The sequence below is a fragment of the Lithobates pipiens genome, unplaced genomic scaffold, assembly GCF_037356315.1.
Source record: "Lithobates pipiens isolate NorthernLeopardFrog02 unplaced genomic scaffold, aLitPip1_a1.2 Scaffold_16, whole genome shotgun sequence".
Classification (NCBI taxonomy): domain Eukaryota; kingdom Metazoa; phylum Chordata; class Amphibia; order Anura; family Ranidae; genus Lithobates; species Lithobates pipiens.
The window spans coordinates 589,841,330-589,867,015 of NW_027507748.1; the positions used below are offsets into that span (position 1 = coordinate 589,841,330).

Genomic DNA, 25,686 nt, shown 5'->3' on the forward strand with positions numbered 1-25,686 from the left:
CCCCGTACGCGGCTAGGCTCCCAAAAAGTCCCACATATGTGGTATCCCCGTACTCAGGAGAAGCAGCAGAATTTATTTTGGGGTGTCATTTCACATATGCCCATGGCATGCGTGAGCAATATATCATTTAGTGACAACTTTGTGAAAAAAAAAAAAAAAAAAAAAAGTTTGTAATTTTCCCGCAACTTGTGGCAAAATATAAAATATTCCATGGACTCAACATGCCTCTCAGCAAATAGCTTGGGGTGTCTACTTTCTAAAATGGGGTCATTTGTGGGGGTTTTGTGCCATCTTGGCATTTTATGGCCTTCAAAACTGTAATAGGTAGTGAGAAGTGAACTCAAAAATTTACGCCCTTAGAAAGCCTGAAGGCGGTGCTTGGTTTTCGGGGCCCCGTACGCGGATAGGCTCCCAAAAAGTCCCACATATGTGGTATCCTCGTACTCAGGAGAAGCAGCAGAATTTATTTTGGGGTGTCATTTCACATATGCCCATGGCATGCATGAGCAATATATCATTTAGTGACAACTTTGTTAAAAAAAAAAAAAAAAAAAAAAAGTTTGTAATTTTCCCGCAACTTGTGGCAAAATATAAAATATTCCATGAACTCAACATGCCTCTCAGCAAATAGCTTGGGGTGTCTACTTTCTAAAATGGGGTCATTTGTGGGGGTTTTGTGCCATCTTGGCATTTTATGGCCTTCAAAACTGTAATAGGTAGTGAGAAGTGAACTCAAAAATTTACGCCCTTAGAAAGCCTGAAGGCGGTGCTTGGTTTTCGGGGCCCCGTACGCGGCTAGGCTCCCAAAAAGTCCCACATATGTGGTATTCCCATACTCAGGAGAAGCAGCAGAATTTATTTTGGGGTGTCATTTCACATACGCCCATAGCATGTGTGAGCAATATATCATTTAGTGACAACTTTGTGTAAAAAAAAAAAAAAAATTTTTTTTTTTGTCATTATTCAATCGCTTGAGGCAAAAAAATAAAATATTCAATGGGCTCAACATGCCTCTTATCAATTTCCTTAGGGGGTCTACTTTCCAAAATGGGGTCATTTGGGGGGGTTTTGTACTGCCCTGCCATTTTAGCACCTCAAGAAATGAGATAGGCAGTCGTAAACTAAAAGCTGCGTAAATTCCAGAAAACGTACCTTAGTTTGTAGATGTGACAACTTTTGCGCAAACCAATAAATATACAATTATTGACTTTTTTTTTACCAAAGACATGTGGCTGAATACATTTTGGCCTAAATGTATGACTAAAATTGAGTTTATTGGATTTTTCTAATAACAAAAAGTAGAAAATATCATTTTTTTTCAAAATTTGCGGTCTTTTTACGTTTATATCGCAAAAAATAAAAATCGCAGAGGCAATCAAATACCATCAAAAGAAAGCTCTATTTGTGGGAAGAAAAGGACGCAAATTTTGTTTGGGTACAACATTGCATGACCGCGCAATTACCAGTTAAAGCAGCGCAGTGCCAAAGTGTAAAAAGACCTCTGGTCATTTACCAGCAAAATGGTCCGGTCTGAAAGTGGTTAAAAATGTACCAGTTGAAAATTACAAACAGATTCAACTTAACACAACAAACCTACACAGTCCCTGTCTTGTTTGCACCGCCTGTATACTGCTGTTCTGAATATATAGGGCCTGGGGGCCACACGCATTTCCTTTTTTTAATATGGGTACGGGGTTCCCCTTAATATGCGTACAAGACCCAAATAGGCTGGTAATGGGCAGGGAGGGCTACCCATGCCATTTTTCTCAATGATTTTCAACCATATTGCAGGAACCAGATATAACATTAAAACCGCAAGCAGTTTTAAATGGTGTTATTTCCGTTTAATGTCATTTTGTGCAGGGACTGTTCTAAACACGGGAAACACGTGGCACTTCACAGGCATACTACAGACACCCCCCAGGCACCATATTTAAAGGAATATATCACTTTTTTTTTTCACTTTAATCGTCATTAAAATCAGTGCTCCCGCCAAAACGGCCATTTTTAAAAACATTTTAGGCATTGACCCATGTCCCCTGGGGCAGGAGCCAGGTCCCCAAACCCTTTTTAGGACAGTATCTTGCATATTAGCTGTTAAAATTAGCACTTTTAAGTTCGAACGTTCGAGTCCCATAGACTTCAATGGGGTTCTAAAGTTCGTTCGAATTTGGGGTCCGTTCGAAAAAGTTCTGGTGCGAACCGAACCGGGGGGTGTTCGGCTCATCCCTAGCCCCAAGTACAAGCAGGAACTGAAGACAGTTGCAGTAGAGGCCTGGAAGAGCATCAACAGGGATGAAACCCAGTGTCTGGTGATGTCTATGCATACCAGACTTCAGTCTGTAATTGCCCGCAAAGGATTTTCAACCAAGTATTAAAAAGTGAAAGTTTGATGGATGATTGTTAATCAGTCCCATTACTTTTGGTCCCTTAAAAAGTGGGAGGCACATATGCAAACTGTTGTAATTCCTACACCGTTCAAAGCTGAACGTTAAAGCACATCTTGTTTGTTTAATTTAAAATCCATTGTGGTGGTGTATAGAGCCAAAAAGATTAGAATTGTGTCGATGTCCCATTATTTATGGACCTGACTGTATATGTGTTTTTTTATGTAGATTTCCATAACTTTTTCATACCATTAAACTTTTTGCCTTATTGAGATGTACAGTGGGCTGTGAGAGTTTTTTTTTTCGTCAAGCGAGGAGGCGGTTGAGCTCAATTTAGGTTTTTTAGTCTTTGATTCAGGTTTTTTTAGAACCTGCACAGATGTCTTTCAAATCGCCCCCGAAGTTGGATTACTGCTTTGAAATTAACCTGGGCTAAAGGAGCCTTTGAAGTAATTTTTTAAGATAAGGGTGATAATCCTCTTTAACAGAGACACAGATATCAGCATGCAGACATAAGATCAGGGTGAAATCAGTTGGATCGGTTTATCTCATGTCTGTGAGCACATATCGGTGGGCATGGGGCATAGATTGGACACCCCAAAGTAAGGAGTCACTTTATCCTTGGTTTGTGTTACATGTTTGTGTAGAGTTTTTTTCTTTGTTTTTTCCTAATAACACAGCTAAGGTAGTAATGCCTATTGTGTCCATGTTTACTATGCCAAAGGCATCTGGAATTCTAGGAGACAACAAACATCCAGTGCAAACCTCATGTAATCTCAGTTCATCTTGACAAAATCTAGCTTGGTGGCTTCATCCTGAAACAAAAGACTTTTCTGACAACAAAATTAAGGCATCTCCATTTGTTCCACCTCAAAATCACCCCTTAATTAGACAAATGAATTACCTAGTCTCTCTAAATGTTTAACATTCCAAACCCCATGCTTCTTCCCACAACTTGTTTTCTCTCAGATGCTTATCACTTTTACCTTTGGAACAACAACCTTGTCATGTTTATAACATATTGAAATTCAACCGGGTTTATTATTTTATTACCATTTTCCTAGCATGCCCGACCTTGATATCATCTCTGCATCTGCAGTTCCTCTTCTAACTTGAGTGAAATGGCACTAGAGGGTCAAAGTTTAAATCAGAATCAAGTAAAGATCTTATCTAAATATAAGATTGTTCTTAGGTCCAGTATCTAAGGTATAAATGACCTGGATCCCGCCTGGATTGAATGTCTAATACAATATGAAAGCTGGCCATGCATGCACATATATGAAATGAACAGATTCCTGCAGCCACACTATACAGCGCGGATGGACAAATCTCCCGCTGTGGCTATTGTATTCTGACAGCTGGCCCCATCAAAATGCCCTAACAGCTGTGGCATCTGATTGAATGTCACTGTTTGGACTAAAATTTTCCAGCAGGCTTTTTTGAAGAAAGCCAATCCAATGAATGAAGCCAGCAGGCCACTCACTGAGTGGAATTTGCACACTGCATGGCCAGCTTTAGGCAAGGATAGGTTTGTTAATATGTGGAATCACTTTCTCATAGAGAGATATTTTCACTTGCTGGAAAATCTAAAGATCCTACCCAATTCTTTCCTTTTTTCATGTGGAACCAATGCGTCTTGTGTGCATCACATCAATGCTTCAGCCAATCTGCACAAGTGGCAGCAGTAAGGCTGCATTCTCACCAGCTTCCTGCATTTGATCCATTCAAAACTGTTTACATGTGTTTGGAGTATCTAATCTGCCTCTGGATGCACAATTGAAAAAACATTACATGCATGTATATGCATTTAGAAATTACCTCATATATATGTTGGTATGATAGTGTCAGTGTAAATGAGGCCTACATCCTGGTTAGGCCAAGATATACAGAAGTCTTCCCATCCCTTAATCTCAAGATGATAGCTGCCTGTCCAAGTCTAAATCCAGTCTGTTCACATTTATAAATCCGCAGGTGCAGTCTACTTTCTCCACTGTAGGTGGCACTCATCTGCAGCGGCATTACAGTTGAAGAGAGTGTCAAGAGGAACATGGTTCCTCTATGGTTTTCTGGGTCACTGGGGAAGCTATCCAGTTGAATGCTGCCTCCCCATGTTGCTCTAGCAGTCATCTTGGGTCAGACAGAGCCTATTTAGGGCCTTGGCTGCCAGGTTTTCCATGCATCTTGGAATGGGTAGAGTAGAGACAGGTACGGTGCCTGGTAGGGACAGAACTAGTGGAAGGGAAAGGTTCCAGATGAGGAGGGAAAACACAAGGCTTGCAACTTCTCTTTATATATTCTTGTTTGCATTCTGCTACTCCTAATGGGCACTTTTGGTTTGGCCGAAACCTGCTCTCCACACTGTTGGAACTGTGAGTGTTCCTGGTTGGGCTGTCTTCCCACCGTGTGTATTGTAAACAGTCTTTACATTATTTCAATACAAGTTCTTCATCATATTTGGACTGTGTGTGTTATTGCCGCTGCACCCAACCTACACGCATGTTTTATCCAGCACTGTAACCATAAACAAGTTAAAAAGCCAAAACAAAGCCATGAATAAATACATGCAACTGGAGCTATCAGTTTCAGCCTTTAGTTTGTAAGCTCCATGAGCAGGACCCCCCTATTTTCTCTGTATTGAACTGTATTTTAATCATACTGATCCTCTTTACGTTGTAAGTGCTGTGGAAACTGTTGGTGCTATATTAATCCTGTATGTCGCTTCTCTGCCTTTTGGCTAAGATGGAGTGTAGTATCTGTTCTTATCAGTTGCCAGGAGGTGGCGCTTGCTTCCGTCCCTTTTCTACGGCAAGGTGGAGCAGGGGCAGCGGTTGCTATGCAAAACCTGCTGGTGTGAAGGTAACCTGGAGTGGTTTGTAGCCGAAAGGGAAGCCTTCTGATGGGGATGGAGAACCACTGGGTCCGGCTGAAGGGTCGGGTCCCTGGCCTTCTGGCCTAGATTTGGTGCAACCCTGGACCTGCCGGTTAGGTGGGAGTGATGGGAGTGAGGGGGGAGTTCGGCGGCCCAGGCTCTCCCTGAGCTGTCAAAGGCTCTATGCCTTCCTGGTGGGAAAGGAGGGCTTCTGCCCCTTGCAGTTTTTCGGTTGGGAAAGCCTGCCCCTTTTCGGTGTTATTGAGTTGGGTTGTGATGAAAAGCCAGTAGTGAATTTGCCCCTGAAGTGGCAGTTCAGGGGTGCCGTATATTCACTGTGATGGAAGTCACTTTGATTTATGGCACCAAGTTCACTTCACCACGACAAACGTTTTTCGCACCTGCCTCTAGGGCCGAGCCTTTTGGCTAGGACCAGAGGAATTTTTTATTCCTGGCCTGAGGGCCGGCCATTGTATTGCACAATGGTCACTTTTCACTCTCTCCCACTTCCTTCTCCACAACTTTCTTTTATTTATTCCCTGTGTTTCTCACTTTTTTGTATTTTTTTGTTTGATGTGTTACACGTTTTGATCACGTGATGAGTAGGGTGTGGGTCCTCTGGCCAACCCTGAAATTCTTGGGAGGAGGTGGACATGGCCTTTTGGCTTGGTTCGCCTTCTCTCATGGGGTCTCCCTTCGGGGTAGCCCCACCAAGTCCTTGGATGGGTCTGTTTCGGCAGACCTTCCAGAGAAAGGGGGGTTGTCTGGTTTCGGCCAGATGGTCCCATGTGAATACCTCAGTCCCCGTCTGGAGCCCAACGCCCCGGGGGATTAGGGTAAGGTCCATTGCACGTTTAGTGTTTCACTCTTTATGTGTGTGCACTTTTTTTGGCACCGGGTGGAGCTTTTTGGGTGCGTTTCACACGCCACTGGCTTGATAAAATAAATAAATAAATCCTCTATAATAATAATCAGGAAAGCCCACGTTGTCACATATTTCAATGTATTTACCTTTGGCTGTGTTCAAGATTCATGTTGAAACTGTGCTATATCAAAATGGGAGTCATGAATTGGTCATTCATGATGGTTAAAGTGGAACTTTACCCACAACAACTTGATAAAAAAATAATGTTCTTTAGCAAGGAACAAACATTCCACAATAATATTTTATACAACCAAAATTAGTGTGTGCTGTAAATTGCCTCCAGCATTGCTACTGTTTCTTTTTCCTGGAGGATGCCATTTTGCTGAAGCCCAGAGCCCCTGAACAGCAGTAAACCATTAGGCTGTCAGTAGATCTACCTCTAGTGGCTCTGATTTTTGGCACAATGCAAAAAAATACAAAAGATGAAGAGCAACTGAGCATGTGCAGAGCAAGGTGAGACAGTGTAGTCTTGGATCTTAAACAGTATAGGTTAGGGGTGACCAACCTTTTGAGGAGCGAAGGCCACTTTAGCGACTTGGTAATCGGTTGCGGGCCTCAATGAGCAGAGCACGCAGATGACAGGTCTGTGTCTGCAGAGACACCGTCCGCTCTACTCTATGGGCCCTCCGATCTGCCCAAACAGAAGGGGGCGGATCCCCTTCTGCTTTTTTTAAGTGGATCGGATTGGAGAAAGGCTTTCGCACTGATGCACTGCGATTTACCTGCACCTTAACTGACCTCAATCGTCACTTCATTCTCAGGATTCCTGTAGGTATCGCTGGCTGCTGCTGTCCCCCAGGTGGGTACGGCTGGTGGCTGCTTCTGGCTGTCCTCCAGGGTTGGTACTTATGGTTGGTCTTGCTGGTGGGTACTGCTGGCTGGAACTGCTGGTGGGTACTGCTGGCTGGTACTGTGGGTGGGTCCTGATGGCTGGAACTGCTGGCGGGTACTGTTGGTGGGTACTGCTGGCTGGTACTGTTGGGGGGGTACTGCTTGCGGGTACTGTTGGTGGGTAAAGCTGACTGGTTCCCACAATCCCTGAGCATCAGTGTGATAGGAGCCGGCACTGGAGGAAGCATGCTTCCTGTTTCGCTCCTGTCACAGGTGGTGTACATTTGGTATCATTCCTCCGGCGACAGGAGAAGGTACTATACAGGAAGCATCCGTTCTTCACACTGATGCTCAGGGATGGCGGCTCGGGAACCCGTGATCTGGGCTTGCTGACCTGCCATCCCAGAACAGGAGGTAGTGGGCCACATCAGAGGGTGTGGTCTGTGGGCCAGCAGTTGGGGACCTCTGGTATAGGCACTTATTTTTAATGTTTTATATAGCTATACCTGTAAAAGGGGCCAGCCTGAAGTGATCTAGCAGGACTTAATGTTCTGACTATGAATCTGCCTTGGGTTTGGTTCATTAATAGTTTTGTGAATCTTGCTAAAAGAATGAAATACACAATCTTTGCAGTGAAATCCATTGAAGACTCCCTAGACAGATTTGTCAATTTTCCCCATCAGCTCCAACACACATTGACAATATGGTTGCTGTGAGTCCATCTTTTCATGGAAATGGGGCTGGGTTATCCATTCCTTCAAATTATTAATAACAGTGCTGGCTAGTGGTCAAAGTCCCCTGTCCTGGAGGCGACTTCAAGACGCGTTTTAAATCGCTCCAAGTCGCGCTGTGGTTCGCGCTCAAGTCGTGCCCAAGTCGCCTCGCAAAGTCGTGCTGAAAGTCGTGTCGCCCCTGTATGAACCCAGCTTTTATGAGGTGAGGGTTTACATATACTTTAATTTGTCACTTGAAATTTTTAGGCTGTTATGTTTTTTGATAATGTAAATCATATACTATATTACTATTTGTTAGCATTTACTCATATCTGGGTTAAGTAGTCAAGATTTTTTTTACAAATTATGCCCATTGCTTGACAAATAATGTCCATATTTATATAGGCCATCTTCAAGTACCCTCAAAGCACCACTCATATAGATGCCCTAAGTAGTACTGGAATTCAGTTAAATGATGTCTGCTGCCTTGCACAATAAGAACAATGTCAGACGAGACTGTAAATATTGAATTGCTCACTTAGAATAAGTGGTCTACAGCAGAAGCACTGTTAGCAAACATGTAGCAGGATCCGTGCAACCACCGATGAATGAAGAGTAGAAGAGTAAATTCAATGCAAAACTCTCTCTCCCCCTGATTTATTGTTCTTGGATTCATCTTAAAGCGGAGTTCCAACTGTGAAAAAAATTTTTTGGATGAATATCTTCATATTAAAAGACTTATTACTAGCACTCACTTTCTCTTTTGTAATCGCTGCCCGATTGCCGATTTAATTGAGCAAGATATGTTATATTCCTTATCTTGGCACTTTCCATCTTGTTGTGGACATGTGAAGCCCACAAGCACTATCTTCCGGGCTCTGGTACAGCTGAGCGACCAGCATGCACTGCCCATTCTCGCGCAGGTGCAGTATTTACGGCGCAGCGCCGTACACTTCTGACGTTGCCATTGCAACAGGCAGCATCGTTGGAAGTGCCCGTCCTCCGTTGTGATGGCAACAAAGTCCTCGGCGCTGACCACTGACTCCTGGGAAATGATGACAAGCATCTCTCAGGAGCATTAGACCCCATTCACACCTGAGCGTTTTGTCGCTTGAAGCCTGAAGCTACAAAACGCTGGAGGGGAAAAAATCCATTATTCTCAATGGAGATGGTTCACATGTCCACTCTAAGTCACCTGAAGCTCAAACAAGTTCCGGTCCCTTTTTTGTCACGCGAATCGGGCTCATTTGGGCGTTTTTATTCCCATAGAAACTAATGGAAACGCTCGATTCAAGCGACAACGAGAGTTTCTATGGGCGTTTTGTCGCTGTATCTGCTCAGGAGAAAATATAATTTACATAATTTACATAAGGAAATGACAGATGAAAAGCAGAAGCAGAAAAGGAAGCAGATGAAAAAAGAGATGAATATTTTTCCTATTGGCTGAAAAAAACCCCGCAGAAGTTAAAAAACGCCACAAAACGATGTATGCAAATGCACGAATATGCGCGACAAACGCCGGTAAAAACGCTCAAAAATGCTACGCTAAGGTGTGAATGCAGCCTTAGAGAGCAGGGGCACTGAGGGAAATGATGTGAGGCGCCAGGCAGAAAAAGAGGCAGATTCCAAGGCACCCCTTGGCAACAGACATCAAAACGTGAGTAAAAAAAAAATACATTTTTCCAAATGTTGTTTATTAGGTTTAATGCTGCTGAATAATGAAAAGTTAATTTTATGGGTGGAACGCCGCTTTAAGTTGCCCATGCCTGGCTGGCTCTAGTATGGATAAGGCCAGTGGCGGCTGATGCTTTTTTTTTTTGGGGGGGGGGGGGGTAAACAATCATTTTGCTGAACTGACGATAGACTGTTAGTTCCCTCAGGAGTGAGCCAGCAAAAGCTGTACAAAGGGGAACCAAGTTTGTGCAGGTGGAAGGAGGAAGTGTCCTTGAATTTTTGTTACGCTGGGCATCCCAAAATCCTTTGCCCCATCCAAGTTATCATCCCCCTAATAAAACTACAAAACCAAGTCAAAGACTGATTTCTGTGTTGAGAATTATGAAGGAAATGCTGTAACTGGCCATGTAACAGTGGGGAACCCTGTCTTCAGCAACTCCTAGGGGGGTAGTGCTACATTTACATATAAAAGAAAATATTAAATATCCTTTTTTAGAAGTGATCACATTCCCTCTGTTCTCAGCTGCATAAGAGCTGGGGGAGGAGAAGCGACAGCACACTGAGCTTGCTAGTGAATGGCTGTGCAGTGGGGGTGTGTCAGGACAAGTCTGATCATTAGTGGAGAGTACAACAAGTTCCCAGCATAGCTAGAGAACTGACCGCAGTGTGTTTTACTGCTTGGTGTGGTCAGTTTTTAATAGGAAAGCAAGGGGACTAGCAAGAACACCAGGGATTTCACACAAAGAAAGCAAAACGAAGAGAACAGGAGACTTTCTCAAACAAGTACATGGTACAGTAAGCATATATCAGGAATATGAAATGTTGTAGTAACAAACGCTTTAAGATAGAAGGAGCCTTACACCCCTTTCACACTGGGGGGCTTTTCAGGCATTTTAGAGCTAAAAATAGTGTCTTTAAAGTGCCGCTTATGCCTCCCCAGTGTGAAAGGCGGAGCGCTTTCACACTGGGGCGGTGCGCTTCTAGGACAGGAAAAAAAGTTCTGCAAGCAGCCTCTTTGGGGTTGTGCAGGACCACTCCCAAAATGCCCTGCCCATTAAAATGAATGGGCAGCGCTGCCGCAGCGCCTGCAAATCGCTTCGGCAGCATCGCAACACGAGCACGTTTAACCCTTCCTTTGGCCGCTAGCAGGGCTTAAAAGCCCCCTGCAAGCAGCCGAAAAATGGCGCTAAAACGACTGTAAATCGCTGCTAAAACTAGTGGCGATTTACCGCCAACGCACCTCCACCCCAGTGTGAGCCTTATAGATATTCCTCAGGCCAACAGTGTATAGTGTAGTATGGCTCCCCTACAATGTGCTTATATATGCTCCATGCCACCCCTTTCCCACACTCAGCACCTGACTGCCATCAACCCATCCCCCATCTCACCCCCATACCTACTCACTGACCCACGATTGTTCCCCCCTCCCCCCTCTCACTGCACCTACAACCCCATCCCCAACCTTGCCCATTCAAAATTGGGCACACGTTTGCCAGTAAGCGTGTGGGAAGATCATTTGTTGAATGAATGGTCTGGTGACAGGGTCTCATATTGTCTAAGATGCATTGGAATTCTTCTGTTGCACAGCGAAATGGATATGATTTAATAGGGAGGTAGGTATAATTTACTTTGTTTTGCTATGCTCAGCTTTATAAAGGCTGACATTGGACCATATTATGATTTATAGGTTTCTACCTGCATGTATATACATGAATTTGAAAAGTGTCCAGCGTAACAAAGCAGCTGTCCCAAGCAGGAATGGAGGAAGGAGGAGGAGGGGAGTTACCCACACAATCATACACAATGCAGTCTGTGTTCATGTTAGCAGCACTAAGTGTAGCAAATACCATCCTGTCTAACTTTCTGAAATGACAAGGATACCTTTTAGCACAAAATATTAAGCAAGGATAAGGTGAGTGCCCCCCCCCCCCCCCCCCCGACAACTTGCAATTTAAAAACAAGCTGGAAAGTGTATTCCTATTCAGATAGGTGGTGTTTAGCGCCAAGCTCCAGGCTCCTTTTACAAATACTGTAGCTGCTGACTTTTGATATTGGGGCACTTACCTGTTCAGGAATCCAGCCGTGTCTTCATCTGAGCCCAGTGGTGTCGGCGCGGGGGGAGGGGGGGTTTGCTCTGACAGTGGCTGAAGCCCCGAGTGGGACCCAAAAAAGCCCCGGGTCTCAGGTGGGCACTGTTCTATTGTTAGTCCCGAGCGCCACCGAGCACCGCTGAGTGCAGCCAAGTCACATGGCAGGTCCTGCCTTCTGCAGCGCCTATGATAGACGTCCCACTGGTCCAATGGCGGGACCACAGGACGTGTGACGTCCATCATAGGCGCTGTAGGCTCCAGAAGGCGGAAATTACAATGCGACCGCCATGCCACATCGATCCCTGCTTGGCGCTCGGGTGGGCAGCCGGCTCTCCTCCTCTTCTCTGGCTGCCTCGCACACCATGGCTAAGCTGAGCTGCTGCAGCCTGCAGGACACGTGAAGCCTGGCTCCTGGCCAGGTAGTTCAGTGCATGTCAGGTAGGTAGGTCAGTGCATGTCAGGTAAGTAGGTCAGAATATGTCAGGTAGGTCAGTGCATGCCAGGTAGGTCAGTGCATGCCAGGTAGGTAGGCCAGTGCATGTCAGGTAGGTCAGTGCATGTGAGGTAGGTAGGTTCAGATAGGTCAGTGCATGTGAGGTAGGTAGGTCAATGCATGCATGTCAGGTAGGTCAGGCAGCAAGTGAGCTTACCCCCGCCACACAACCCCACCACCCAGACAAAAAAAAAACAGCGCCACTACTGCCCCCTCCCCCTCCCATGCTGGCCTTGGACTTCGGGCTGAAGCCCCCCTTTTTGCAACCTAGCAACGTCCCTGCCTGAGCCAATTTTTCAATTGGCTATCGGGTGTTGCCGCAGCCATCTTGACTAAGGGAAACCGGCAGTGAAGCCTTGCGGCTTTACAGCTGGTCCGTACTGTGCATGCCCAAGCTCGCTGTGATTTGTGAATGGGCCGGTTGCAGGGGAAGGAAGGGGGAGAAAACTTCCGAGCTGGAAGTGGAGGTGGGTATCTGTCAAAACCAAGTGCCCCCCCCAAAAAAAAGTGCCAAATGTGGCAGCAAAGAGGGGGGGGGGGCAGACAAGCAGAGCTTCCCCTTTTGGGTGGAGAGCTTCTTTAAGGAAAAATACATATTCATAAGACCAAAAGCAGCAGCCTTTGAGACCAAATTAAAGTGTATCTGTTTTCAAAATGTAAAATCATAAATTATTCCTAGCCTGCTCCTATTACGTTAAATCTTGAAATCTGTAAATTGACTCTGTGAAAATTCCCACACATTTACTTAAAGAGGAACTGCAGTCTGCTCACATAATTTGTAATGAAAACATCTTTGCCATTCTGAAGCTTCCTTCCAACCCCTTTGCATATCATTTTATATATACTGTGATTCTGTACTTGCCAAATATGCTGCAGAAATCTCCCTCCACTGAGTCTGGCTGCATCCATTTTAACTGTGGGCAGCTGAAGCTGCTGCCTGTTCACTTCCTGGATTTACACAGTTTCACAGAGGCTCCAGCTCTGCAGCTCTGATTGGCCCTCTTATGACTCATCCTTTCTCCCTTCCTGGCAAACACACCAGAGTGAGAGAGAGAGAGAGCTGTGCATGATGCCATAAGCCTAGGCTTTTTACCAGACAAGAAACAGGAAATGAGCTGTATAAGGTATTTACTGGCAGAAAAAAATGTTTTACTATTCAAAGTTAAAACAAAAGGGTAGAAGATTTAATAGATGGAAAGTTAAAAAAATGACTGATGGTCCGCTTTAATGGAATTCTGTCACAGGTATTCATGATTATGCCCTCTTAATAGGCACTGCTGTGTCACACATTTCACAGAGCCTGCCTTCTGATCTACAGAGGTGCAGGGAGTATTAGTTTCAAGAGGAGGAGTCAGTACAAGAATTACAGTTTGTAGGCAACAAAGTACCATGGGAGATGTAGTCCTTAGAAAATGAAAGTAAACAGCAGAGGAGAAGCTGCAAAGCATGCAGGGAATCCAGGAAGGTGTGGAAAGAGATGGCAGAGAGGCAGGCAGCACTCACAACACGAAAGGAGGAATTTCAAGTAAGATTATACTAGATAAAAAAATAAAATGTAAAAAATTATATTGTTTACATTGTTATTACAGAATTTATGTTATGAAATTAAAATGTATGCTGTGACCACAGATTTTCCCTAAGGTGATCATACAGGACATTTATATATACAGTATAAGTTCACATACCCTGGCTTTTTACGATTTTGGGATGCGATTTCCATTGACATCTGTGCAGAAACCCACACAGATGTCTGTGAAATCAATGTCAAAATCTGGACTAACATGCGGGAGTGAAATCATGCGGGTTCAGCTGAACTCGCACAGCTTCATTCCCACAGCTCAGTGTGAATCTGGGCTAAAGGTAACCATCTCTCACCTGTGATCTGTTTGCTTGTAATTAATGTGTGTGTATAAAAGGTTAATGATTTCTGGACTCCTGGCAGACCCTTGTATCTTTCATCTAGTGCTGCACTGATGTTTCTGGATTCTGAGTCATAGGGAAAGCAAAAGAATTGTCAAAGGATTTGCGGGAAAAGGTCGTTGAACTGTATAAAACAGGAAAGGGATATAAAAAGATATCCAAGAAATTGAGAACGCCAATCGGCAGTGTTCAAACTCTAATCAAGAAGTGGAAAATGAGGGGTTCTGTTGAAACCAAACCACACTCAGGTAGACCAACTAAAATTGCAGCCACAACTGCCAGGAAAATTGTTCAGGATGCAAAGAAAAACCCACAAATAACTTCAGGTGAAATACAGGACTCTCTGAAAACAAGTGGTGTGGCTGTTTCAATATGCACACTAAAGAGGCACTTGACGAAAGATGGGCTGCATGGCCGAGTCACCAGAAGAAAGCCATTACTATGCAAATGCCACAAAGCATCCAGCTTACAATACACCAAACAGCACAGAGACAAGCCTCAAACCTTCTGGCACAAAGTCATTTGGAGTGATGAGACCAAAATTTAGCTTTTTGGCCACAACTATAAATGCTACAATTGGAGAGGAGTCAACAAGGCCTATGATGAAAGGTACACCATTCCTACTGTGAAACATGGAGGTGGATCGCTGATGTGTTAAGGATGTATGAGCTACAAAGGCACAGGAAATTTGGTAAAAATTGTTGGCAAGATGAATGCAGTATGTTATCAAAAAATACTGGAGTAATATTTGCATTCATCAGCCAGGAAGCTGCGCATGGGATGTACTTGGACATTCCAACATGACAATGATCCAAAACACAAGGTCAAGTCATTGGCTGCAGCAGAATAAATTGAAGGTTCTGGAGTGGTCTCCTGACCTCAATATCATTGAGCCACTCTGGGGAGATCTCAAATGTGCAGTTCATGCAAAACAGCCCAAGAATTTACAGGAACTGGAGACTTTTTGCCAAGAGGAATGGGCAGCTTTACCATCTGAGAAGATAAAGAGCCTCATCCACAAATACCACAAAATACTTCAAGTTGTCATTGATGTTAAAGACGGCAATACACGGTATTAAGAACTGGGGTATATAAATTTTTGATCAGGGTCATTTGGGTAGTTTCTGTTTCCATTATGATTTAAAAAGATTAAACATAGTTGATTGATAATAAATGGCTTCAGCCAAACACTAACCACGAGTGAATGAAATGTCTTTGTGTTATCATTCATATTCTCTGAAAATGGCCAATAAATCATAAATTCTTAGAAAGGATGAACCACCGCTCCAAGGTAATCCTCGAGGACTGAAGCTCTGTCTCCTATTGATGAGCCCCAGGTGCTGACCATTACACACACCATGAGCAAACAAGCAGGACAAAACTCTCGATAGCCACACACTGGAAAAGGACTTGAAATCCCATCTTTAATTGAAACAACGTGGGTCACATCAAAACAGAATCAAAAGAATCCACAGAAAAAGGAATAACAGGGTACAGGAAAATTCTGATGCGTTTCGCACTGCAATCAGTGCTTACTTATAGCTAACCATATATAGGTTATATCTATCAAGATGGTTAGCTATGAGTAAGCACTGATTGCGGTGCGAAACGCATCAGCATTTTCCTGTACCCTGTTATTCCTTTTGCTGTGGATTCTTTTGATTCTGTTTTGATGTGACACACGTTGTTTCAATTAAAGATGGGATTTCAAGTCTTTTTCCAGTGTGCGACCAAATCATAAATTCTGCCAGGGTATGTAAACTTATGAACACAATTGTGTGTATATATATATATATATATATATACATACACACACGATATGTATATACTGTATATGTACATTTGTAAAATACATTCTAAGGCATGCCATAGAACATAGATGATTTGATTTCCTTTCCTTCCACATTTAAAGTAGTTGTAAAGCCTTAAGGTATTTAGTCTTAAAGCAGAGTTCCAACCAAAAGTGGAACTTCTGCTTTAAGCATTCCTTATCCCCTTACATGCCACATTTGACATGTCATTTTTTTGGGGGGGGGGGGGGGACAGGAGGAGTGGGTAGTGTACCTAGATTTGACCGGTACTTCCTGTATCCTTGTCTCGCCGCCTAGACGGCTCCTCCTCTCCCTCTAGGTGGCCCCTCCCTCCCTGCAATCTTCTGGGACACATGACAGGTCCCAGAAGATTGCCTGGCCACTAGGAGAGTGCAGCACGGTTCGCACTCGGCTGTGAAGCCGCAAGCTGTCACGACTGGGTGCCCACACTTGCAATGACGGCGCCGCGGAGAAGAGGGGGAGAGAAGCTGTGCTGCAGCTCACCACCAGACCCCATTTTTTCTTACCTGAGCTTGATCCAATCCAGCAATGTGCACAAGCGCATTGAACAGAATGATAGCAGCAGGAGCCATTGGCTCATGACCGAAAATGTCTACCGACCGGCTCCCGGTCAGATTGTTCAGGCAGGGAGGGCTGCCCCTCTGTCAGAACACGATAGCACAGCAGGAGAGATTTCTGTACTAACATCGGATTTTTAGTACAGCGGCTCTGACTTGAGCTGTCAGGTTTTTTTTTTTTCGGTCAACCCGTTGGTTTAAAATAAAAAAAATTGTGGTGTGTACTAGGCTTTACACACAGTAGACGGTGTTAAGGTGTTAAATTGAGTCTAAATACTTAAAGCAGAAGTATAGCCAAAGCTTGTTTGGCTGTACTTCCCTATGGGTCACAGGAGTGTAATTCGTTTTGAACTCCTGTAACTCATTCTCAGCAGAGAGTGGGCTGAAGTCCGCTCTCTGCTGATGTCACAGGGGGCACAATGGAAGTTGGAATCTGCGAGGTCCCTGAACCGACACGCGGCTTGGCCTCTCAGCAAGCCACTGAGAGCCTGAGCTGCCCGCTCTGCCCCCTCCACAGCTCAGCGCTTGGAGCGATCGGTGGTGTTTGATCTCTTGGTTCTCAATGCAGAGGCGCCAGGGGACAGATGCAGCATTCACCTAGGTAAATATGATTCTGCAGAAAAGCCTAAACCCATACTCTTTAAAGCTGGTCATAGATGGATCGAAATTTGGCCAGTTCAGGAGGGACTAGCAAAATTTTTATCTATCTATGGCTGTTCCTGCTCGACAGACAGTGGCTGCAGCACTGATCCGTGTATTCTGACGGTGGAGGAGTACATCAGGATACAATACATGTAAGTCTTTTACATTTAATCAAATGTGCCAGATAGACAGATCTATATACAGTAATGCCCTGAACACACGGTCGGAAATTCCGACAGAAAAGGTCCGATCGGATTATGTTGTTGGAAAATCCAATCGTGTGTGGACTTTTTCTGTCGGAAATTCCAACGGAAAAAGTTTGAGAGCTGGATCTAAAATTTTCCCACAACAAAATCCGATCGCGTGTAGAGAATTCCAACTGACAAATTGCCACACATGCTCAGAATAAATTACGAGACGAAAGCTATTGGCTACTGGCTTTTACGTAGTCCCCTCATACGTAATAAACTTCACCTGATTTTCCGACAACTTCGTCTGACCGTGTGTATGCAACACAAGTTTTGGCCAAAATCTGTCAGAAGAAATCCGACGGATTTTGTGGTCGGAATGTCCGATCATGTGTACAGGGCATAAGACCACTTTAAAACCGCAGAAGAGACACTGTAGAATACAAAGTATGGCAACTTTCAATTTCAAGAGGTTGATGTTATCTTCACATCTCTTTAACTTAATGACAGGTGGAAATTTTGTACGAAAATCCTGTTATAATAAGCAGTCATTTGTGTATATGACAAATAAAGGATTAGACGGACCTTCTGAGATATTACCTTTCTAATCCTCTCTCTACTGTCTCCTCCATGCTCATCTGCCAGACGTATCTCAATAGTCAAATCAGGAGGCTTCCAACAAAGCATGCTCTAGGGAGACACACCCTGCCCTGAGTACATCCTGCTGAAAACCACCGTCTGGCAGGTATTCTTTTATCAGCCTTGCTTATTGTATACACTGTCTGTAAATTACTTTTATCTATCCTAGCTAGTGTATATAAATCACGTGGACAATTTTGCTTTATAGCTGATCATATAACCACGTTACATACGCCTAAGCTGGCCATTGACCTGTAGCAAAATATTTCAAACATTCACGACAATTTGTTTTGTCATAGTTTGAGGATATCATGGAGTGACAAAATTTTGTACGACATGCTAAGTTTCCATTTTTAATTGTTCAATTTTGGCATATGCATTGCAAAAAGTAAGATTTTTATCACCCAAGAATAAACATTGACCTTTTAAAATTTGTTCTACAAACTTTTCTAATCTTCAGTTTTTTTCCATCTTTCTTAAGAGATGTAGAGCCAAAGCTCTTTTGGCCCCATTTCTCCTTTAGAACACAGGCATGCATTTCGTTCTGCACTACTGTGATACAGATTCAGCTGACAGCAGGCTAAAGTCTGCTGTTGCTTGATGTCACTTAGCTATTCTAAACTCTGGAGGAGTCCCGACTTTAATGTGCCTCTTAGAGCCCGAGCCCCCTCCACAGCCCAGCACTCCAGTGAGTGCTAGAGGGGCAGAGCAGAGAGCCGACGACTGACAGTCACCACTCTCTGAAGACCAAGAACCGAGAGATCAGCAGCCTTTGATTGCTTGGGTCGCAGTCTGGGAGGAGGTTTGAAGAAGAGACAGATGGAGTGTCAGGTTAATGCAACACACCCACCACACCCCACGAACATACTAAAAATTGGCCAAATTCCAGGAGGGAAAGCTGTCCCTGCCAGGAGAAGACTGATTGCTAGCAGCTATAGTAACAGAATCCAGCAAGTTGGTTGTACCCAAGTTGCAATCAACTTGTTACATTCAGCCAACAGATTGAAAAACTCAACTAATTCCTGCTGAACTGGCCAGGATTGGAAGCATGTGTAGGGCCAGCCTTAGAGGAAAGAGCTCTTAGTTTCAGTGAGGGAGAAAGACTTCCTGGAGCAGTCAAAAAATAAATTTTATGGGAACACTACAGGCAAGCTTATAGAAAAACTTGATAAGCCTGTTTCCTGCATTTAACTTGAAAGTTCCCGGTGGTTTAGTGGAGGGCTTTTTTTAATTCATGTCATGTACCATATTTTATCTGGTTATACTTTGTGGTTTTAAGGTGGTCCTATTGGGCTTCACAATAATGGCCCATGGAAAGGTCTATCACTAGAAACCATTCCCACCCCCCCCCCCCAAAAGGGCATACTGTGGAGGAAAAAACATTTTTTAATTATTAATAAATTGGGGTAGTGAACTGCCCTGGCAGGAAGGGGGGTAAAAGTGTCCTGTATTGATGCATACAGGGCTAGCTTTCTCCTGTTCAGCCCATGGACATAACAGAAAAATCAATAGGTGTATGCATGGAGGAATCTGTACTGCTTGCTATTGTATTAAAGTAGCTCAAAGACCTGCAGCTTAGACTTGGACAGTGACCTCTGACCAGATGCCACACATACACTGTTCAATTGACAAATTTTCCCATTCAGGCATGTTGGTGCTATTAGAACCACCCACAGCTCAATTCATGCAATTGAACAGGAAATCAGCCAGCGTTAATTATGCCTGCTGTCTTTATATTTGACATACACATAAAATGTTATTCTTGTACCAAGTGCCTTAGGCCTGCCATACACAGCTCAAATCTCCTGCTGTACCGGCCAAGATTCGCACCATTAATAGGCAGGCTGAATTTACCAGGTCAAGCAATTGAGCAACTGTGGTACAACCAGCCTGCTTGATTTTACATGCGATTACTAGTGGCTGCTAGCAGTAGTCACGGTCTTCTCCTAGAAGGGATGGCTTTCCCACCAGGAAAAGACAGACAATTGCTGATTCCTGTCAGCAGAATAGGAAATCTTAGAAATTTCTTTCCTGCAACCCGTGGGTGCAGGAAAGAAATGCGCACTGTATGGCTGGCCTAAGTCATATGGGTTTGGAAAACATGACTACAAACTCATTGTGATTCTACACCAATTTATGGAGGAGGCTCTAAAGTACCAATGAGCATTGCTGCGTGTTCTGGCATTGGTTTGCATTATGACAAGCCAGTCTATGGCCCAAGTTGTCCCTCAATACTAAAAAAAACAAAGGGCGCAGCATGACGGGGGGCAGTCTTTGCTTCGCTCTTCTCTCCCCGCTGTTCCTACCTGATCCCACTACTTCCCCTCCAATCCCTCCTCCACCCTTATCCCAATATATATTGATGTGTAAATAACATTGTCAATATTTTGTATTTTATTCGTCTTTACAAAATAGAGATAGATATCTACAAAGGGCACAGATTCTCCCCAAATGCAAAAATGTTACCACTACAAGAGGTCTTATCCTAGTCTAATATAGAAGAAATGGCACAATACACAATATGCAAAACCTGGATTCTTTATTCACTGAAAAACATGGGACATAAAAACAGACACAATTTTTTCCAGGCAATAGTGTGTCATTTAGGACTGAAGAACATGTGTGTCATTACTTTCTGAAACAACTTTTCCATCTACAATCTTCTGTGTTGTTGTGATAACTTTCTTTACCGTCTGTGTGGATGATGCCGATGATGCTGAGAGGGCATCTTGGAGGCTGCAAAGTTAAAAAAATAAATAAGTGATTGAAGACCAGAACAAAGCCATTTAGAGATAGTGTCCTGCTGTGTGGCCATTTGTTCAAATGGAACCAGCATGACGATTATAGCTCACTAACAATTCTATAATTTTAGCGATTAGCAAGAGAAATGGGTGTAAAAGTTTCACATGGATGTCCAGATAAAGATAAATCATGAGGCCGGAATTAGAGCCTAACAGAGATACCCTGCACACAGCCAACTTCTGGAATCCCTTTGATACAGAACTTTGCAAAGTTAGGAAACTTTTGTTAATATGAACGATGCAAATTGATAGTAACCGCAATTTTAAATTAAAACCGTTACATTTACCTGAAATCATCTCCGTCGAGGAGACGTCTGTATGTCTGGATTTCGGATTCTAGCCTTAACTTGGTGTTTAGTAGGGCCTGGTACTCATGTTGCTGTCTCTGGCAGTCACTGCGTACTTGTGTCAGCTCTCCCTCAAGTGCCTGAACTTGGGCACTAAGCATTTCCAGTTCCATAGCATACCGACTTTCTGTGTCATGAAGGGAACCTTCGAGGTTGTGTTTCTGTGGATTTAAGGTAATCCATTTAGTACAAATTAGATTACGCATTTTGAACAGGCATTTTAGGACTCCACGAGACATTACCTGATTGCGTAGTGTTTCCAGCTCTATCTCCAGAGACTGCATTGTGCGACGCAGCTCTGTCACTGTTGTCTTGGAGGAACGAAGTGCTTCTGAATCTTGGGTGACCTGCACAGTGTGCTCCTCCACCTGTAAATAGAGAAAACCCCACTTTACTAGACCCAATACAGGATGATAATCACATTGTATTGCAATTAAATACTCAAAATTTCTCATGCCCGTGATGGAAACTTTGGAACAAATCCAAAAAGGTTTTATGGATTGTAAATGCACATGCTACCAGTAGAAGGCGTAGCTTTATTTCATGGAATGCTCTCATACCTTTGCTTGGTACCATTTTTCCGCATCTTCACGGTTCTTCTGTGCCAGTGTGTCATATTGTGCTCGGATTTCTGACATGATTTTGCCCAGGTCTTGAGTATTGGGAGCATCTACCTCCACGGTTACTGCGGAGCCAGCAATCTGAGCCTGGAGTGCATGGACATCCTTCAGAGACACAAAAAGAAAAGAATATAAGGGTGATCATAAGTGGGAGAACCAACCAGCCTAAAGTACACAAGGTGCCAAACACAGATTATTGCTAGCAGCTATAGCATGAAAAAAATCTGACAGGCTGATTGTACCCAAGTTGATGGCTCAGTTTGCCCATATATGGCTCGAATCTCAGCTGGTCCCTGCTGAATCAGCCAAGGTTTGAACCTTCTAGAAGTGTTGAAGTGCATATTTTAAATGGGAAAATAACCATTCTACTTTAGGATCAATGTCTCACTGTATATAGATAACATTTAGATTATAGCTGTAAAGTCAGCAGGATCTTTGGACTGGTGGGTGAAAGAAATAAAACACCCTTTAGGGCTAGACATAGATCAGACTGGCCGGCCCTATCTAGTCATCTAAGGAACAATTATCTTCTGCAGCAGAACAATTGTCTTCTGCACACGGTTACACAAGACTTTCCATATAGGCAAGAATGGAAGTAGGTGATGGCATTCAAGGATGGACATATCATCCTACAACTTTGACTTGTGTCATATGTCCATATGAGGATATGTACACATTAGTACCCCCATTTTGGGATCATCTTTTAGTTTAAGACCTGTTACTTTTCAGCACCCTTTACTTACATCTTCGTGGGTCTTTTTAAGGAAGATTAGTTCTTCCTTCAGGGACTCGATCTCATTCTCCAGGTTGAGTCTGGAGACATTGGTGTCATCGATGACTTTGCGCAGTCCATTAATATCAGTCTCCACAGACATTCGGATCGCCAACTCTGATTCAAACCTAAAAAAAAATAAAAATAAACTGAGGCGAAAGAGCAGACAGACCATTAGGCCAAATTTCCCTGTTGCTTTTCTATTTTAATAGTGGATGGAACTTTGCTCAGCTGTGACAGCACATTTTATGTTGGTTTGGCATGGCCCAATTCACCCGTTGACATATTAGGAGATCATTCCGGTTAGCTAGGGAGTGTAATTATATACAGGAAGGGATAGCTCTCATCTGTTCAGTTCCAGAGGGAATTGAAATACTTACTTTACTCTGAAGTCGTCAGCAGCAAGGCGGGCATTGTCAATCTGCAGGACTAGCTGAGAGTTGTCCAAAGTTCTCTCAAATACCTAAAAAGAATATGGAAAAACAATTAGAATAACTCAGTGCCATTAGTCAGCAAAGCATGGGGCATTGACTACAAGCGAGAATTCAGTAGCCGCATGCCAAAAATAAATGATTGGTTGGTTGATGGACACACACCTCAACCAATCATGAACGTGCTCTATAATTTAGCAAAATCGCAATGTAAAGCATTATTAGCCTCGATGTAATGCTATAGTATACTGCAAGCTAAAAGTTACAAGTCCCAATGGCCTCCCACATCCTTGAAATTAAGATTTTGTCCAAGACAAACAAATCTTTGCATCATTGAAGTACGAGCACTCCTGAAGGTTTGCTGGGACTTTTAGTTTTATACGAGAAGCAGATGCACTTCTCCAATAGAACTATTGGAGTTAGTGGCAGGTCACCACAGTTCTAAACTATTAGTGACAGTCAGGGAATTAGAACACAAAGACCCTATAAAACACTTAAAATATTTTTCCGACACAAATCCCTTGAGTACCGCTCTGTACTTCACTAATGAAGTGTTTGCAGCTCCACAGGACTGCCAGGAAGAGAATCCGCTTAACTCTATCCTGCCCACACCCTGAGCTTTAACTCTTCTGATTCCTCCTAAGCTTTCCTGTACTTGTTGCACCCAAGTCATTTCCCTTACAGCTAAGGAACTTTAAAAAAAAAAAAAAAAAAAGTTTATGCGTGGGATAAGCCAGCAAGCCTACGTGTAAGAAACTCTTAAGCAAAAAGGGATACATATCCTTTTATTTTACTATATAGTTCAGGATTTTATAGTTATACATTGGCTAGTTATGAAAAAATTAAATAAATAATCAAAACCTGTTCAAAAGCTAGCAACAGTATTAACAGGGCAAAAAATAAAGTTTGTTACATTACTCAGAAGGGGGGGGGGGGGAGAATTTACTATGACTGGTGCAGCTGTGCATGGCAACCAATCAACTTCTAGCTTTTAATTTTCAAAGCCTAGATGAGCAAGCTGAAGCTAGAAGCTTACTGGTTACGGTGCACAGCTGGTCAAGATATTAGGGGCCATTTACGAAAGTACAAAATGGATTTGCCTCTCTAAATCTAAGGGTTCTGAAAGGAGATAGATTCTAGCATTGTAAGCTCTAACTGGCAGGGCCCTCTGATCACCTCCTGTATTGAAACAGTCTGCCCCATGTTGTAAAGCACTGCACAAACTGTTGGTGCTATATAAATTCTGAATAATAATAACTTTTATAAACCTACTGTAATCAAATAAAAATAGTTTACTAATAATTACTCACTTTTCATTCAAACATTTTTCTAAAAATATTTTAGAAAAACAAAAACATGCATAAAATATTAACAAGGTGGGACGCTCACCTGCTTGCGCAGTTCCTCCAGAGTTTTGAAGTATGGAGACCAGTCCTTGGTGGGTCCCTTCTTTTCCATGTGCTGACGAATCTGCAGCTCCAGGGTTTGATTGGCAGACTCCAGGCTGCGTACCCTATCAAGGTAGGATGCCAGGCGGTCATTGAGGTCAATCATGGTCTCCTTCTCATTCTGGCCACTTCCTAGGAGACTCATTGAAGATGTTACTGCACCAGAGCCACCACTGAATCCTGAACCACCACCAAATCCAGAGCCACCACTGAATCCTGAACCACCACCAAATCCAGAGCCACCACCATATCCAGAGCTCACCGTAGACACCCTGGACACAGAGATCCGAGAGCCTGAGCCCCCTGCCCCAGCATGGACACTGGCAGAACTGCTACCCCCTCCCATCTGAGAGCCAAAGGAGAAGAGGCGCTGGGGCTTCAGGGGAGAATAGGAAGAAGAGGTGGTGAAACTCATGGTTGCAGGTTGGATCAGGACAGAGGTGTACACAGACCACTGGTACAAAGCTGCTGGCTACTCAGTGGTAGTCGGAGCAGAGCATTTATAGTGAGTAGGGGGAGTGACACTCCTCTCCTCCTTCCAACTGATCCTCCCCACTGCATTCACTCTGTTGCCAGGGTGGAGATTCACGGGGGAAGGGGACAGACTTCATTCATTGTAAAGTAACATACAAAAGACCACACCTTTAATAAACAGTCCGTAGTGATAAGTGTAAAAACTGGCCAAGAACTTTTCTTGCCTCCTTTAATGTGAATATTACTTAATAAAAATAAATCCTTGTAACGTACAACCAGAAAAAATAAAATAACAAAAGGATAACAAAACTGGCAAATATCAACATACTTTCCACCAATACAACAAAATCTGACATCCACTCATTGCTCGAATGACTTCCTAAAATTAGATTCTAGTGCAGCTCCGCATGGAAACCAATCAGCTTCCAGGTTTTAGGCTTGGTTCACACTACTGCGACCTGAATGTCGTGCGACTCCCTGGTGACTTGAGTACTACTTTTATATGACTTTCAGGGAATGCCTGGGTAATGTCGGAATCCAAATCACATTGATATAGATGAGGATGCGACTTGAAAGCAACTTCCATTAAAGTCTATGGGCACAAGTCAGATAGAAGTCCCCTTGACCTAGTACAGGAACCTTTTCTAAAGTCAGAGCGACTTCAGTAGGACTAACTAAAACAGCTCTTATTGACTAACTTTTTTTTTACTTGTCATGCGACTTGGGGTCTCACATTGAACACGGCTTTGAAATCGTGTGACTTCATCTGTGTCCTTGCGACATCAAGTGCGGCTTGAAAGACATCTGTGCAGCTGCATGCACAGATGTCTATTGAAATCGCACCCAACATCGGCAAAAGTAGTGCAGGAACTGCTTTTGTAGATCGGTGCGGTGCCGCAAGTCGGCGTCGCACGGATTGGAACGGTGCCATTGCAGGCAATAGGCTGCGACTTGTCATGTGATTTGACCAGTCAAATTGCATGACAAATCGCTTCAAGGTATAAGAGGGCTTATTGTGAAAGCTTGATGGAAG

At 43.5% G+C, this 25,686-nt stretch overlaps 1 protein-coding gene across 1 annotated transcript; it reads right to left on the reverse strand.

The window, feature by feature from the left end:
- Positions 1-20,282: 20,282 nt before the first annotated feature.
- KRT18 (keratin 18) lies at positions 20,283-24,666 on the reverse strand. The gene is made up of 7 exons (XM_077483901.1): positions 24,121-24,666; positions 22,681-22,763; positions 22,272-22,428; positions 21,469-21,633; positions 21,151-21,276; positions 20,849-21,069; positions 20,283-20,496 (listed from the first exon to the last, which is right to left on the reverse strand). The coding sequence occupies exons 1-7, from the start codon at positions 24,592-24,594 to the stop codon at positions 20,364-20,366; spliced, it is 1,359 nt and encodes a 452-aa protein (XP_077340027.1). The 5' UTR covers positions 24,595-24,666; the 3' UTR covers positions 20,283-20,363.
- Between the last annotated feature and the right edge of the window lie 1,020 nt (positions 24,667-25,686).